This window comes from Saprolegnia diclina (genome assembly GCF_000281045.1).
Source record: "Saprolegnia diclina VS20 unplaced genomic scaffold supercont1.4, whole genome shotgun sequence".
NCBI classification, from domain to species: Eukaryota; Oomycota; class Saprolegniomycetes; order Saprolegniales; family Saprolegniaceae; genus Saprolegnia; species Saprolegnia diclina.
Genome location: NW_008246071.1, coordinates 351,141 through 366,547, shown reverse-complemented (window position 1 = coordinate 366,547; position 15,407 = coordinate 351,141). Strand labels below are relative to the sequence as shown.

Genomic DNA, 15,407 nt, shown 5'->3' with positions numbered 1-15,407 from the left:
GGTGATAAATCAGCTAAATTATGCTTGGGCAACGACTTAGAGGACGGCAATGTTGGCGTGCGAGCTCGCGAGCTCGAGCCGGTCGTTCTCCTTTTCCTCATCGATCTTCCGGCGCGCCTTGGTAACGACGACACCGACAACGACGCCCGCGATCACAATGCAACCGATGAGACCGTAGCCGATCACGCTGCCGACGCTCGGACCGTCGGCGCTCGACTGGTTGCTGACCTCCGTCGCATTCGACGGAGATTGCGTCGAAGCTGATTTCGACGGTGCTGCGGTCGGTGCCGTATCCGGACGAGTGATCGCACTCTCGCCCGTCGGCGCAACGGTGGCATCCGGCGAGGTGCTTGTGGTTGGCGCAAGCGTTGCCGATTCAGTTGCCTCGGACCCGCTGCTGGGCACACTGGTCGTCGTGGTAGCCGGCGTCGTTGTGACACGCGACGTAGTCGACGGAGTGGCCGAGGTTGTCGTTGGTGTCGACGACGTCGGGGATGGGGTGGTGCTCGGTTGCGGAGACGGGACAACCGACGGCGATGGACTCGGCTGCGGGCTCGGACTCGGCGACGGCTGCGGGATCGGCAACGGCTGCGCGCTTGGCGATGGGCTGGGCACCGGTTGCGGGCTTGGCGACGGCTTCGGGCTTGGCGATGGCGACGGCTGGGGTTGCGGCGCCACGTTGTCGTTGCCGCCCGTCTTGAACTGATGCGAGATCTGTGTGCACTTGTCCGCTTCGAGCGAGACTGTCGTCGTGATCGAGTCGCCCGAAAACGACGTCATTGTGATCTGCGTTTCGCTGAGGTCGACGCCATTGACTTGCGACTTGAAGTAGTATGCAGTGCCGCCAAAGAGCGGTGCGGCTTGGCCGTTGATGCTCATGCTCTTGATACCGTTCACAGCGTTACTTGCCTGCACCGCGAGCCAGAACTTGGAGCTGCCGCTCTTGGCGCAGAGCTGGACGCCGCCGGAGACGGGGCAGTCGACAAAGCTCCACTTGATCTTGGGCCGGTCGGTGTAGAGACCCGTGGCCGAGTTGAACATCGGTAGGGACATATCGAGGTCGCCAAACTTGCATTCGGGGCACCGGTCGGTGATTTGGCCCACGACCTGCGCCGACGATGTGCAGCGCGGGTCGGTGCACTGGACGGCGACGCAACGACCACAGTTGACACCTTCGCCCCATTGGGCGTCGTTGATCGCAGCGTGGAACTTGGGCGCAAAGTCAAGCGGCTTCATGAGCGCGCAGTTACCGGTAAACGCGCTGTCCCCGCCGTCGGGCGGGCCGTACGTCGTGCCTTCGCCCGTGTATTGGCTCGCGGCCGAAGCGCACAGAAGCGCGAGTGTGAAGCCGCGCATGGTCTTTCTGCTCGAGGGCGGTGGTTGAGAAATGAGTGTACATCGGCAAAGGCTCGAGAGCCAGCTGGCGGCGTCGAAAGCAGCGTCCTTGAAAACGGACGGAGCTCGCCACGACGCGAGTATACTCAAACCCATACAAATCGAAACCGCTCACATTGCGAGCAACGCTGTATCACACGCGGTGCTAGAGGCGCTGACACCAACCGCCGCGACAATCGACGAGCTCAATGTGCTTGCATATCTGCCAAGAGCGGCTATGCCGGTCGTCACGCTGGTCGTTGGAGGTCGACGACGAGGGCGAGACGCGCCACCGTGATTATATACACGCCGATCTTGCGAGCTGTGGATACCAAATTATGCGCCAGGGGGCTGGACACATGTCGTTGCTCCGGGTACTCGTACTGTGCACCGCGCCACCTCGCAAGTCCGATCCCAATCGCTTGGTGCGGATCGAAATCGGGTGCTCTTTTGCTGATATGGTGGAACATTACGACAGCGACCCGCGCACTCTGTGCAAAGCTACTCGGGGCCGAACGCAACATCGCCCCTGACATCCACCCACAGCACGATGCGCACGCACGGCCGTGACCACCAGAGGAGAACCGACCACATCATCAACGCGATCTTCTGGTGGCGACATGCACGTCAATGAATGGCGCCAGTCGGCTGGTTGTTGAAGCACAAGTCGTGATTGCTGCACGTCGAAAGCACCGATGCACACTCCCAGACACCAGTCGTGCGCCACAGCTCGACATCGCCTGGAGGCGCTGCGTCGTCCTGATTTCGTTCGACGAAGCGCGCCTGCGACCACGTGCGCTACCAACTCGTTGCTGCGGATCTGAGGCTGCGTCCGTCCGTGGCCCTGTCTGTGGCGCCAAGTCGTCACCCCGATTTGACAGCCCGTATTTTAAATGATCACTTGTTTTTTTAAAGGCCGTCTCTCATAATGATTGGAGCGGGGCGAATAAAAGAATGAAAAAAAGAATAAAAGAAATCGCCGCTATTAAAAAGAAAATGCAATGTCGAGCCAGTTTGCATTACGTCATTGACACAACGGGGGTGGATTCAGTGTACAATCCACCGTACGATTTCTGGGAAGGGTGAGTCACATCGCGCGCCGCTCATGTGGCACCGCCCAGTTTTGCAATCGACGCCTTAAATCTAGCCGTCGCCATGCGCGTCAATGAACGCCTGATGGGGGTCCTCGCGCTCGCCGCGGTCGGCACATGCCAATTTTACTCGGGCGAAGGGACGACGTATGGCCCGCCCGATGGCGGGGACAGCGCGTTCACTGGCAACTGCGCGCTCATGAAGCCGCTCGACCTCGCGCCTCGCTTCCACGCGGCCTTGAACAACTTCCAGTGGAGCACCGGGATTCATTGTGGCCGGTGCGTCGAAGTCCAGTGCGTCGATCCGCGCTGCACGTCCCAGGAGAAGGTGCTCGGCCAGATCACCGACCGGTGCCCCGAGTGCCAGTTTGGTGACCTCGATATGTCCCTACCGATGTTCAACAAGGCCACCGGCCTCAACACGGACCGGCCCAAGATCAAGTGGCAGTTTGTCAACTGCCCGGTCTCCGGCGGTGTCCAAGTGTGCGCCAAGAGCGGCAGCTCCAAGTACTGGTTGTACATCCAAGCCTCAAACGCTCTCAATGGCGTCGCCAAGATGAAGATCAACGGCGGCGACGCCCCATCGTTTGACGCTTCGTACTACTTCAAGAGCCAAGTGCTCAACGTCGAGCTCTCTGACACGATGGTGGACATGACGTCGCACTCGGGGGAGACGATCAGCACCAAAGTATCGCTCCAAGCTGACCAGTGCACGCAAATCCCACAGCAGTTTACCGTGGGCGTCGTGCCAGGCCCGCCGGTCCCGCCGCCCAGCCCGTCACCTAGCCCTAGCCCCAGCCCTAACCCGTCGACGAGCCCGCCGCCGAGCCCGTCACCAAGCCCGTCGACGTCGGCACCGACCACCGAGGCACCGAAAACAACGACACCGGCGCCAACGACCTCGGGTACGCCCAGTCCCACGACGGGAGCTCCCACGACGGGAACTCCCGAGCCTACCACGGTCGCACTCACGACAGTCGTAGCCACGACGACGGTGACACCGACGACCGAGCTGCCGCTGGAAACCCTTCCGGCCGCCAACTCGTCGACGCCCGTTGCAACGTCTGCACCGGTCGTTGCGCGCAAAACTGACGCTGTCGAAGTGGTGGTGCAGTCGTCAGCAGGCGCCGGTGCGAATGTCACGAACTACCTCGTGGCGGGCGCCAGTTTCTTGGTGGTCGTCGCGGCGGTCGTCCTCGTCGTCGTCGTGAAGCGGTCGCGCCGCAAATACATGCAAGAGAAGGAGTCGGATGCGTCGTTCGACGGCCCCATCATGCGCTACGGCCACTCGGAGACGTCGCAGGCGAATGTCGCGATCCTCTAGGTCGCTAGTGTCTAGTCGTCATTCGTACCGTGCTCAAATGTTCAACAGAGTTGTGTTCTATATGCCTCTGCCCATGGCATCACGTCCGACGACTCGATCCCATCGTAGCACTAGTCGTAGTCGTAAGCACACCATGTACGTCTCTCGATTTGAACCGATGCCTCAACAGACTCGACGCCCGACGTACGCGATCAACTCCGAAGCTTGGTGTGGGGGCCTCATAGCATGCTCACGCGTTCGATTCTAGTCGAAGCTCTCCCTATGTAGCGCCCATTCACCAAGTGGGCGCCAACTCGGTCAAATTCAGGCGAGCCTGGGACTTGGTACGAATCCAGTGATATTAGCCTCGGCTAGGTTCCAAAGGCTAGCTTTTGAACGGTTGAATGTGCGTACACGTGTTGGGGACAAGGCGCAGCGTTGCCAGAATGACGTCGCCCCCGAACGACGTGAGCTCGATCTCTGTCGATGCGAGCGACACTTCAATTGACGCTTGGCCGAGCGCAACAAAGTAGAAGGCGCTGCCAAGAAGCGACGTTGGTTGCTTCATGATGCGCAGCCGCTGAACGCCGCTGATCTTGTTGGACGGCTGCAGTGCCAGCCAGTAGCGCGAACTGCCGACCTTGGTGCAGACATGAACGCCGCCGACGGGAGTGCAGGGTACGAATGCCCAGACGATCTGCGGCGCGCCCGTCGAGAGGCCACCCGTGACCTTCTGGAAGAGGCTGTCGACCATGTCCACGTCGCGGGGGCCGCAGGTCGGACACGAGTCGGTGATTTGCGCGACGACGGGCGCGTTCGACAGGCAAATGGAATCGACGCACTGGATTTGCACACAGCGTCCGCAGTTGGCGCCGGACGCCCACAAGGCCGACGGGATCGCGACCCGGTTGGTGTTGGCGATCGGCAGCCAGCTCATGAGGTTGCAGTTGCCTGCGCCCACAGAGCTCGCGTGATACGCCGTGCCTTTGCCCGCAAACGACTGTGCCGCAGTGGATGCGATGTTAAGCGCCATGAGCAGCAGCGTCGCACAAACCATGCGTGCTTGCCGTCGGAAAGGAAACTGAGCCTCTCGTTGCACTGTACTCTACACTCGGTCGAGACCATCGAACCCAGTGTCGTAGGACTAACAACGATAGAAGGCCTCTACTGTTCGCACAGCCTCCAGAAAAGGAGACGGCGCATCGTGTATCATATCACATTTCGTGCGACCATACTTTCGATCTCGCTACGTCGCCTTCGATAGCTGCCCATTCGACTGTTGACCGGTCATAGCGTGCGACAGCGGTATCTGCTGTTCGCCAAAGTACCGCCGAGCTCTTTAGAGAGAGCCGTCGCGAGCTGAGTGCCATGGCGCTCACGGACGACGTGTCGTCGAGGTTGAAGCTGGTTCCCGCGGAATATTAATTCTGCGCGTTGATTATGCATTATCGCAGGTCTGTCTAAGCCAATCAGGCGCGGCGGCGTGCGAAATGGCGCGATTTGATTGGGTCCTGAAATTGCCCTCGGACCCTGGCCAACCAAACCACTGGCAACGAGGCCAAGGTGGTTCATATCCCGATATCTTTGGAAGCAAGATCATGGACGTGAGCTTCCCGCGCGGCAAGAAGCCGTCGGCCGACGACGCCTCCAAGAAGCGCAAGAAGCCCGAAGACTCGGACGTCCTCTTCGGCAAGAAGGAGACGGCGGCGACCGACGCGCCCTCCAAGAAGAAGGTCCATAAGCACAACAAGACCGAGGACGTCCCGGCCGCGCGCGCCGAGAAGGCCGCGACCGCCCATTGCATCACATTCAAGAACCTCAAGGCCGGCACGCTGATCATGGGCGTGATCCGCCAGGTCAACGAGGCCGACCTCGTCGTCTCGCTCCAGAACAACCTCAGCGGCTTTGTCGCGCTCAAGGAAACCTCGGACGAATTGCACAAGGTCGTCAAGCCCGAAGGCGGCGAGCTCGCGGCCCGCTTCTACGTCGGTCAGTTCGTGCCCGCCATCGTGCTCAAGTGCTCGAAAGAAGAGAAGGGCAAGCGCATTGAACTCTCGCTCCGCGTCTCGCTCATCAACAGCAACTTGAGCGCCCACCACATTACGAAGGGCGCGTCGCTCTACGCGAGCGTCCAAAGCGTCGAAGACCACGGCGCCATCATGAACCTCGGCGTCCGCGGGTTCACTGGCTTTGTGCCCAAGAAGGACCTCCACGCGCCGAACGCGCTCCCGGAGCTCGTGCCCGGCCAGCTCTTCTTCTGCGCCGTCAACTTGATCAACGAACACACGCACACGGCGACGCTCACGACTGAGAAGGCGGTCGTCGTCAAGACGGTGACGCGCGGCGACGCGTATACCATGTCGACGCTGTCCCTCGGCATGCTATTGAACGTGCGTATCGACGAAGTCCTCGCGAACGGGCTCAGCGTCAACTTTCTCACGTTCTTTAACGGAACCGTCGAGTACAACCACATGAGCAACCCGTGCCAGAAGAACTGGGCGGACGCCTTCAGCAAGGGCATGAAGGGTCGCGCGCGCATCACGGCCATTGACGCGACCAACAAGACGATTGTGCTCTCGATGGCGCCGCACGTTGTGCATCTGCAGACGCCCGAGTTTTCCGAAAACATTGGCGACATCATCGAGAGCTGCGCGATCCACCGGTTGGACGCCGGCATCGGTATGCTCGTGAGCCTCGGCGGCCTCACGACCACCGACAAGCTCTCGTGGAAGGACTTCCGCCCGGCGTTTGCGCACATCTCGCGCGTCGCCGACTTTCGCGTCGAGAAGCTCGAGAAGCACTTCAAGGTCGACCAGGTGCTGCCCGGCCGCGTCGTCGGCTACTCGCTCTTTGACAGCGTTGTCAACGTGACGCTCGCACCCGCCGCGCTCAACAAGGCCGCGCTCCGCCTCGTGGACCTCGCTGCCGGCACGGTTGTGAAGGGCAAGGTCGTGAGTGTCGAGTCGTGGGGTATCCTCGTCGACATTTGCGACGGGATTCGCGGCCTTGTCTCGGCCGCCCACGCGCCGACCGTCGCGCTCAAGAAGACCATGTCCAAGTACAAGGTCGGCTACGCGATCGAGTGCCGCGTGTTGAGTGTGGACGTGCCTGCCAAGAAGGTGCATCTGACGCTCAAGAAGGGTCTCGTGAGCTCGGAGCTGCCGCCGCTCACGTCGTACCAGCAGGCGACGCCGGGCACGATGGCGCACGGCTTTATCACCAAGGTCGCCGAGTTTGGTCTTGTCATTGGCTTTTACAACGGCGTGCACGGCCTTGTGCCGGCCGCGACGCTCTTCAAGGCCGGCGTCGAAGACATTGCCGCGGCGTACACCACCGGCCAGGTCGTCAAGGCCTGCGTCGCCCGCTGCGACCCGATCAAGATGCGCATGACGCTGACGTTCGACACGACGTCGACGGTAACGCGCGCGACCGCGTCCGGCGTCGCGACGTCGTCGTCGGAGCTCCCGGCCGGTGCGATCGTGGACGTCAAGGTCATTGAGGTCGACGAGAGCTTTGTCCGCGTCCAGACCACGGACGGCCTCGAAGGCGTCGTCGCCAACGCCCACTTGACGGACTTTCCGCGCGCCATGAGCGCGTCCGTCTCGGTCGACGATACATTTTCGTGCATGGTGCTCTTCCAGGCAAAGGACGGTCTCCTCCACTTGACCAAGAAGCCGCTGTTGCTCGCGGCGAAGGAGCAGAAGACGATGCCGGCCCGCTTTGGCGACGTCAAGGAAGGCATGGCGGTCACGGGCTTTGTGCGCGAGATCCGCCCCTTTGGCGTCTTCGTGAGCTTCCTCAACAACCTCCAGGCGCTCGCGCCGATCGCGTTCCTCACCGACCGCTTCGTCAGCAGCGCCGACGGGCTCTTTGAGATTGGCGACACGGTCCACTGCTTTGTCGAGAAGGTCCACGCCGAGAAGCAGCAGTTTATGCTCGACTTCCGCACGTTTGACAAGCCCCGTGTCAACGCCGACTATGCCCCCGCGCTCTTTGCCGAGCACGCGGTCTCGCACGGCGCCGCGCAGCCGTGGAAGGCGCACCACGTCGGCCACACGGAAGCCGCCGAGTTTGTCTCGGCCAAGGCGTACGGGCACGTGTGCAGCCTCGCGGACGAGACGACGGTCATTGTCACCGAGACGACCGGCCTCGACTGGAGCGAAAACCAGAAGGTCAACGTCCGCCTCATCGACTACGACTTTGAAAAGCAAGTGTTTTACGCGACTGCGACGTCGGACCTCGTCAAGGCCGGCGAGAAGAAGGCGCGCAAGAAGGCGCTGCGCCTCGAAGCCAACGCCGTTGTCGACGCGACGATCCTCCTCACGCGCGACGAGTATGCGGTCGTGGCCGTCGAGTCGACGATCGCGGTGTTGCAGGTCGCGTCCTTCTTTAGCCCGTCGTCGTCCTGCGCGTCGCTCGAGCTCGAGGCCGGCCAGGTGCACGCGTGCCGTGTCGCGGGCCACGTTCAGCAAAACCCGTTCGACGACCTCCCGGTGCTCGTCTTGGTTGCTTCCGAGAAGAAGGTGTCGAAGAAGAAGGCCAAGAAGACGGACCACGAACACTTGCCCAAGTACGCGGGGTCGGACCTCGTGCTCAGCGGCCTCGTCACGGGTCGCATTGTCGGTATCAAGGAGGACACGATGGAGCTCAAGATCAAGTGCTCCAAGAGCGCGGGCAAGGTCAACGCGTTCGTGTCGCTCGTCGACGTCGACAGCAACGGCGGCGCGCACCCTTTTGATGCGTTCTCGACCAACACGGTCGTCACGGGCCGGATCGTGAGCATGGTCGAGAAGGGCGCCAACCAGCGCAAGCCCGTGGGTCCCGAGAACATTGCGAACTTCCGCTCGCTCAACGTCTCGCTCCGCGCGGCCGACCAGTCGGGCGACGTGGCGGCGCGCGCCGACTGGGCGGGCGCCGGCCTCGAAGTCCTCGAGGCCGGTGAGATGATCCCCGGTGTCGTCGTCGAGACGGCCAAGGACGGCGTCATGATCCGCCTCAGCGCGCGCGTCGTCGGCTTTTGCCACGTGCTCGAGCTCTCGTCCGACATCAAGGTCCTCGAGACGTTCACGCAGTCGTTTGCGGTCGGGACGCGCGTCAACTGCCGCGTTCTCTCGCTCGACGTGGAGAAGAAGCACATTGATCTTAGCTGCCTCGCGACCGCGCGCGAGACCAACGTCGGCGACGTGGTCCTCGGCCGCATCAACACGAACGTTAAGGCGCTCGCGGCGCCGTCCATCATGGTGCAGCTTGGCGCCCACGCCTTTGGTCGCGTCTGTGTGACCGAAGTCGTCGACACGCCGACGTCGCTGCCGTTGGCGACGCTCGAACACGGCGCGTTCGTTCACGCCGTCGTGCTCTCGAACGACAAGCACGTGATGGAGGTGTCGCTCAAGCCGTCGGCGGTCGCGGACCCGGCGTCGTACGTGGCGCTGGATGCGGCGCTCGCGGCCAAGGTCCCGGCGCTCGGTGACCTCGTCACGGGCTACGTCGCGACCGTCGGTTCGGGCGGCTGCTTTGTGCGTTCGCACCGCTCGCGCACGGCGCGTGTGCTCCTCCGTGAGCTCAGCGATGACTTTGTCAAGGAGCCCGCCAAGCAGTTCCCTGCCGGCACGCTCGTGGTCGGTCGCGTGACCAAGGTCGAGAACGACAAGGTCGAGTTGAGTCTCAAGGCGTCGGTGGTCACGGAAGGTGCCGGCGGGTCGTCGTCCGTGACGCTCGAGTCGCTCAGCGTCGGCATGAACGTCAAGGGCACCATCTCGAGTGTCCAGACGTACGGCGTCTTTATCAAAATTGAAAACTCGACGCTCAGCGGCCTCTGCCACATCTCCGAAGTCGCCGACTCGAAGGTCAAGTCGCTCGACGGCGTCTTCTCGGCCGGCGACTATGTCAAGGCCAAGGTGCTCAAGATTGAGAACCGCCGCATCTCGCTCGGCTTGAAGCCGTCGTACTTTGCGGACGACGAGAGCTCGTCCAGCGAAGACGATGACTCGTCGGACGACGAAGACGACGAGGAAGAGAAGGAAGACGTCGACATGGAAGCCGCCGACAGCGACGACGAGAACGACGAGGAAGAGGAAGCGGAGAAGGAAGATGTTGACATGGAAGCTGCCGACAGCGACGACGACGAAGACGAAGATGAGGACGAGGACGAAGCGCCCAAGGCGGCGCCGTACGCGGACTTTGCCTGGGACGGCTTCTCGATCGAGAAGAGCGACAAGCCCGCGGCCGACGACGAGGACGAAGACGACGAAGCCAGCGCGACGGACGCGGTCTCCAAGGCCAAGGCCAAGCGCATGAAGAAGGCGGCCAAGGAGAACGAGGACATGTATGTCGCGTACCGGGAGCGCGCGCTCGCGGCCGGCGAGACGGTGCCCGAGTCGGCCGACGATTTCGAGCGTCTCCTCGCGGTCTCGCCGCTCAACTCGTTCCTGTGGATCCAGTACATGGCGTTCCACGTGTCGATGACGGACATTGCCGCCGCCCGTGACGTGGCGGTCCGTGCGACGACCAAGGTGACGTTCCGCGAGGCCCAGGAGAAGCTCAACGTGTGGGTTGCGTACCTCAACTTGGAGCATGACCACGGCGATGAAAGCTCGTTTGGCCGCGTCTTCAACTCTGCGCTCCGCGCCAACAACCCCAAGCACATGTACCTCAAGCTCATTGAGCTCTACGTGCGCCACGAGCAAGCGGACGATGTCCACGCGTCGCTCAAGACGATGCAAAAGAAGTTCAACACGAGCGCCAAGGTCTGGCTCCGCTCGTGCGAGTGGGCGATGCAGGAGGGCACGCCGGACGTGGCCCGCAAGGTGCTCCAGCGCTCGATGCAGTCGCTCCCCAAGCACAAGCACCTCAAGGTCCTCACCAAGTTTGCGCTCATGCAGTACGACTATGGCGAGATCGAGCACGGCCGGTCGATGTTTGAGCAGATCCTGAGCAACTTCGCCAAGAAGATGGACCTCTGGAACGTGTACCTCGACCGCGAAATCAAGTTTGGCGAGCTCGCGAGCACCCGCCTCCTCTTTGAGCGCGTCGTCTCGATGGCCCTCTCGGCCAAGAAGATGAAGGCCATCTTCAAGAAGTACCTCACGTTCGAGATGGACCACGGCGACGAGGCCGGCGTCGCGCACGTCAAGGAGCTTGCGGCCGCGTACGTCGAGTCGTCGGCCGCGTAAGCGTAGCTACTATTTACTACACGCGGGGGCGACAACCACCGAGGACGACACCGAGATAGACACGACCCTCTTGCCCCACCGGGTTGCTCAATATATAGATGTATATATGAATATGATTCGATGCTGCTAGAGTTCAATGTGTCGGCGCCGGTTCGGGTGCGACGCAGGAAGCGTCGACGTTGGCGGCGGCGTCGATACAGTCGACGCGGGTGGTTCGCGGGCCCATGCTTCTCGCGGCGTCGTGCGCTCCGAAGTGCGTTGCGGGCGAGGATGAGAAGCCTGCGGTCTGCTGCGCGGACGAGGCTTCTCGTCGCGCGACGGCGTGTCGGTCGGCCGCACGGACTGCGAAGCCTCGCTGTCGACGGCGTTGCGGAGTGCGCGAGGTCGGTACATGGGCTGCTCGTCTTGCGGCACGTAGCCCTTGCGCACTTTAATCTCTTTCCGAAAGGTGCCATCCGGTCGTTGGCTGGATGGGATGATGACGTCGCCCGAGGCGGTCTCGACGGCGCCGATCGGCAGTTGCCGCGCACGCTGCTGCAGCGACGTCGGCGCGGGCTTTTCTTCGTCTTCGTCGTGGCGCTTGGCGTCAACCGACGTCTTCTCTTCGTTCGCCAACGAGATGCTGCTAATGCCGGCGGCGAGGTCGGCGACCGCGCTGGTTGGGGCGTCACGCTCGCGTCGACCGCGCGGTCGGTAGACAGGCTGCTCGTCTTGGGGCACATATCCCTTGCGGATGCGGATCTCCTTGCGCACAGAGCCGTCCGCGCGTCGGCTCTCGGGCACGACGACCGAGCCATCGTCCTTTGCCATGGCTCCAAGCGGCAGCCGACGCGCTTCCATCGGGCCGGCCTTCGAAAAATGCAGGCCATTGGTGGAAAATCGAAAAACATTTGACCAATGCGTGCGCGATGGTAAGCAGCTCGTAAGGATACAAGCACGCCACTTGACGTGCTGCAGGATCACCAAATGCGCCACTTTGAGTGAAAAGTGGCGTGTGAATAGTCCACTGTGAGCGATACAATGACGTGGCAGCATATGCGCAAAGAATCACTGTTGAAGTCTCTCCTCGAGCTTTGCAATGCAGTGTAGTCTCGGCATGCACGACATCGACATGCATTGAGGTCCGGAATACTTTTATTATATACGTGTGGGATGAAGGGAGTGCTACCTAGTGTAGTCGAGCAGCGACGAGCTGCCTACAACTCGTCCGAGTGCGTCGGCTCCTCTTCCGTGGGCTCGGGCGTCTTCGGTTCCTCGTCCGAGCTCGTGGACTCGTCGTCCTTCTTGGCCTCGTCGCCCTCGGCCGGCTTGGCCTCCTCCGTCGGCTTGGGCGTCGGCTTGGGCTTCTTGGCCAAGGCGGTCACGAGCTTCTTGACGCCCGAAATCTTCTTGAGCACGTGCGCCGAGGTGAAGACGGGCTCGTCGTGCTTGGCAATCGCGTCCTGGGCGGCCTGCTGCTCCTTGAGCCAGTCCTTGAGCTCCGAGACCTTGGCGAGGATGTCGTCGCGCTCGTCGGCCGTCACCTGCGGCTTGACATCGACCCACTGCGCCATGAGGTCGATCGTCGAGATGATATACTGCTGCGCCTTGGCGACCGCTTCCGGCAGCGCAGAGAGCTCCGAGACACGGAAGACCATGTCGTCGAGCTGCTTGCGCATACCGGCGAGGCGCTCGTTGTACGCCTTGGCGTCCAGGTCGTCGCCGTCCTCGTAGAGCCACTCTTCGGTGGCGTCGACATCTGCGCTCAACGTCTCGCGCTGCGTCGATGTCGTGACCTTCTCGAGCACATCGTCGTGCGACGAGAGGTACTCGCGCGACTCGTACACGAACGCCTCGAGGCGGTTCTTGGCCTCGGCGTTGGCCTTGCGGATGCTGTCGACCTTGTCCATCTCGGCCAGCATCGCGATCGACTCCTTCTTGTCGCGGAAGGTCATGGGCAGAATCGCCATGCCGGCTTCCGGGCGGTGCGCCGCGTCCGATCGGACGACCGTGAGCGTCACACGGTGCACCTTGGTCTTCTTGATCATTTCCGGGGCTTCGTCTGTCTCCGTCGTCTTGTCGTCGTCGTCGTCACCATCGGCACTGCTGCTGCTATCGTCGGCCTTCTTGACCGCCTTCTTCGTCGGCGCCGGCACTTCAATCTCCTCGTCCAACGTCGCCTCGGCCTTGACGATCGAGGCAAGACCGCTCGCGTCGAGGTTGAAGCTCAACGTGACCTTGGGCTCGCCGAGCTTCTTGTCCTCCATCTTCTTGGCAAACGCCGCAATGCCCGTAATGTTGTAGCGCGAAATGATCGACGAGACGCCTTGCGGCAGCGCCGACGGCTTGTCGTAGCGGAACGTGCACGAGACGTCGTCGGCGTGCGAGAACGACACCGACTTCTTCACGTTGAGCTTTTGGCGCTCGCCGAAGAGGGCCGCGCGCTTGACCCAGTGCTTAGCCTCCGGGTGGTCGTCGTCCGCGGCGTGCGACGCAAGGTCCACGAGGCGGACACCAATGGGGAACGAGCTAATGTCCGTCATGCCCACGTGGCGCACGCGGAATGACGTGCTAAGGTTCGCAGCGTTGAAGGCCGCGCCGAGCGCCATGGCCTCGTCGCCGTTGAGACGCTTCCCGAGGTCCCGCTGCACAAACTCTTGCAAAAGCGCTTGGATCTTGGGGATGCGCACGCCGCCGCCAATGATCTCGACCGCGCTCAAGTCGCCGACCGTCAAGCCGGCTTGGTCGAGCGCCGACTTGACGGGCTCGAGCACGCGGGCAAAGAGGTCGGCCGCAATCTCCTCGAGCTCGGTGCGCGACGCGTGGCCCTTGTAGTCCAAGTCGGCGTGGAGGCTTGGGACGATCACTGGAATCGCTTCGTTGGCGCTGAGCACAATCTTGGTCTTGCGCGCCGCGGCGCGGAGCTTGGCCATCGCGCGCGGGATCTTGCGCACGTCGTCGCCGTTCTTGAGCTTGGCGTTGAACTCGTTCGCAAACTTCTCGGCGAGGCGCAAGTCAAACTGCGCGCCGCCGAGCGTCTCGTCCCACGCTTTCGCGAGCACGTCAAACTCGACGATCGTCTTGTTCTTCTTGAAGCCGTCGGGCACGACGCGCGTCTTGTACTCGACGATGCTCACCTGCAGCGACGTCGAGCCCATGTTGTAAAGCATGATGCGCTCCGGCGTGTTGGGCTCGGCCGCCTCGTAGTCGACGGCGTGGTGCAACGCCGCGGCCGTGTTTTCGTCAATGAGCGACAAGACGCGGATCCCGGCGATCTCGGCGGCGTCAATGATCGCTTGGCGCTGCGGCTCAGCAAAGTACATGGGCACGGTAATGACCCAGTCCTTCACGGGTGCTTCGGCAAAGTCGTTGGTGATCTGCTTGGCGTGGCCAAAGACCATGGCCGCAAGCTCTTCGGCGTGGAACGTGTGCTCACTGCTGTGCTGGAGCGCGACCGAGCCGCGCGTCAAGTTCTTGGTCAGCGTGTACGGAAAGTACTCGTTCTCGGTCAAGCTCGACACGAGCGGGTGGTCGACCGTCGCGCCGAGGAAGCGCCGGATCTGCGAGTAGGCCACTTGCGGGCGGCGCACCTCAATGTTCATCGCGTCCGCGCCATACACGCGCTCGTCGCCGTTGAACGACACGATCGTCTCGGTCTTGCGCTTGCTGTGCACGTTGGTGACAATCTCAAACGGCCGGCCGGGCTTGACGAGCGCGATCTTGAAGAACTCGCCGCCAAAGTCGACGCCGGCGACCGAGGCCGAGACCGTCGCGATCAGCGCCGCCAGCAGCAGCGGTAGGAGGTGGCTCAGGCGCATCTTACTCCTAGCCCACGTCTCGCAAAATGGCTCCGAAACGCCCAAGTGGCGAGTAGACGGCCACGTGTTCTGCTCATTGCCATCGCCATACTAAACAGAAGTGTCGCGACACAAACGCACGTGATTGGCTGAAATCCGAATCACGTGGACGAATCAGAGGCGCTGCTTCGCCGTATCCGGACGCGCCGCGAGCCGGATAGAAGGCTCTGGAATCTTTTTGGCCCCAGGATACGCTCCGCTGCTGACGCGGCCACGTATCGTCGAGCGGGGCACGTGGCAGTCGTCGACGGACGATGCCATGGTCAAGGTGCGAGACCTTCCATCGCCAAGCGCTACCCAGCGGCGCAGAGATAGCTGTGAACGGCGAAGGCCTTCGACGGTGGATATGGATATGCAGCGCATTGGCGTGCGTGGATGGCAGGTGTCATTCGAAGCAGCGCCAAGCCACGTGTACAGACTCGGAGGCGCTGCAGAACCGCCATGTAGTCTACCTCTTTTTTCTAGGCCTGTACAATGCGATGGCGACACTGGTGGTCAAGGAAACTTTACTGCGGGCTTCATGTCCCGGCATCGCAGCCAGCACCACGTCTCCGCGCACCGCCTAGCATCCACGTGCATAGCATCCTACGGCTGCGACGTGGCTCGGGTGGGTTGAACTTGTGCAAGCAGG

General features: G+C 62.1%; 6 protein-coding genes across 6 annotated transcripts; 2 read left to right on the top strand and 4 right to left on the bottom strand.

Moving 5' to 3' along the window:
• SDRG_01833 (hypothetical protein) lies at nt 1-1,465 on the bottom strand. Its single transcript, XM_008607384.1, has one exon. It carries the CDS (start codon nt 1,354-1,356, stop codon nt 37-39), a length of 1,320 nt encoding a protein of 439 aa, XP_008605606.1. The 5' UTR covers nt 1,357-1,465; the 3' UTR covers nt 1-36.
• Nucleotides 1,466-2,445: 980 nt separating this feature from the next.
• SDRG_01832 (hypothetical protein) lies at nt 2,446-3,947 on the top strand. The gene has a single exon (XM_008607383.1). It carries the CDS (start codon nt 2,530-2,532, stop codon nt 3,787-3,789), a length of 1,260 nt encoding a protein of 419 aa, XP_008605605.1. The 5' UTR covers nt 2,446-2,529; the 3' UTR covers nt 3,790-3,947.
• A 206-nt stretch (nt 3,948-4,153) lies between these two features.
• Nucleotides 4,154-4,825, bottom strand: SDRG_01831 (hypothetical protein; the record flags this gene model as incomplete). The annotated part of the gene is made up of 1 exon (XM_008607382.1): nt 4,154-4,825. One exon carries the CDS (start codon nt 4,823-4,825, stop codon nt 4,154-4,156), a length of 672 nt encoding a protein of 223 aa, XP_008605604.1.
• A 541-nt stretch (nt 4,826-5,366) lies between these two features.
• On the top strand, nt 5,367-10,940 carry SDRG_01830 (hypothetical protein; the record flags this gene model as incomplete). Its single annotated transcript, XM_008607381.1, has 1 exon — nt 5,367-10,940. One exon carries the CDS (start codon nt 5,367-5,369, stop codon nt 10,938-10,940), a length of 5,574 nt encoding a protein of 1,857 aa, XP_008605603.1.
• Nucleotides 10,941-10,996: 56 nt separating this feature from the next.
• Nucleotides 10,997-11,802, bottom strand: SDRG_01829 (hypothetical protein). Its single transcript, XM_008607380.1, has one exon. The coding sequence runs from the start codon at nt 11,778-11,780 to the stop codon at nt 11,067-11,069; it is 714 nt and encodes a 237-aa protein (XP_008605602.1). The 5' UTR covers nt 11,781-11,802; the 3' UTR covers nt 10,997-11,066.
• A 254-nt stretch (nt 11,803-12,056) lies between these two features.
• SDRG_01828 (hypothetical protein) lies at nt 12,057-14,804 on the bottom strand. Its single transcript, XM_008607379.1, has one exon. The coding sequence runs from the start codon at nt 14,735-14,737 to the stop codon at nt 12,137-12,139; it is 2,601 nt and encodes an 866-aa protein (XP_008605601.1). The 5' UTR covers nt 14,738-14,804; the 3' UTR covers nt 12,057-12,136.
• Nucleotides 14,805-15,407: the final 603 nt, after the last annotated feature.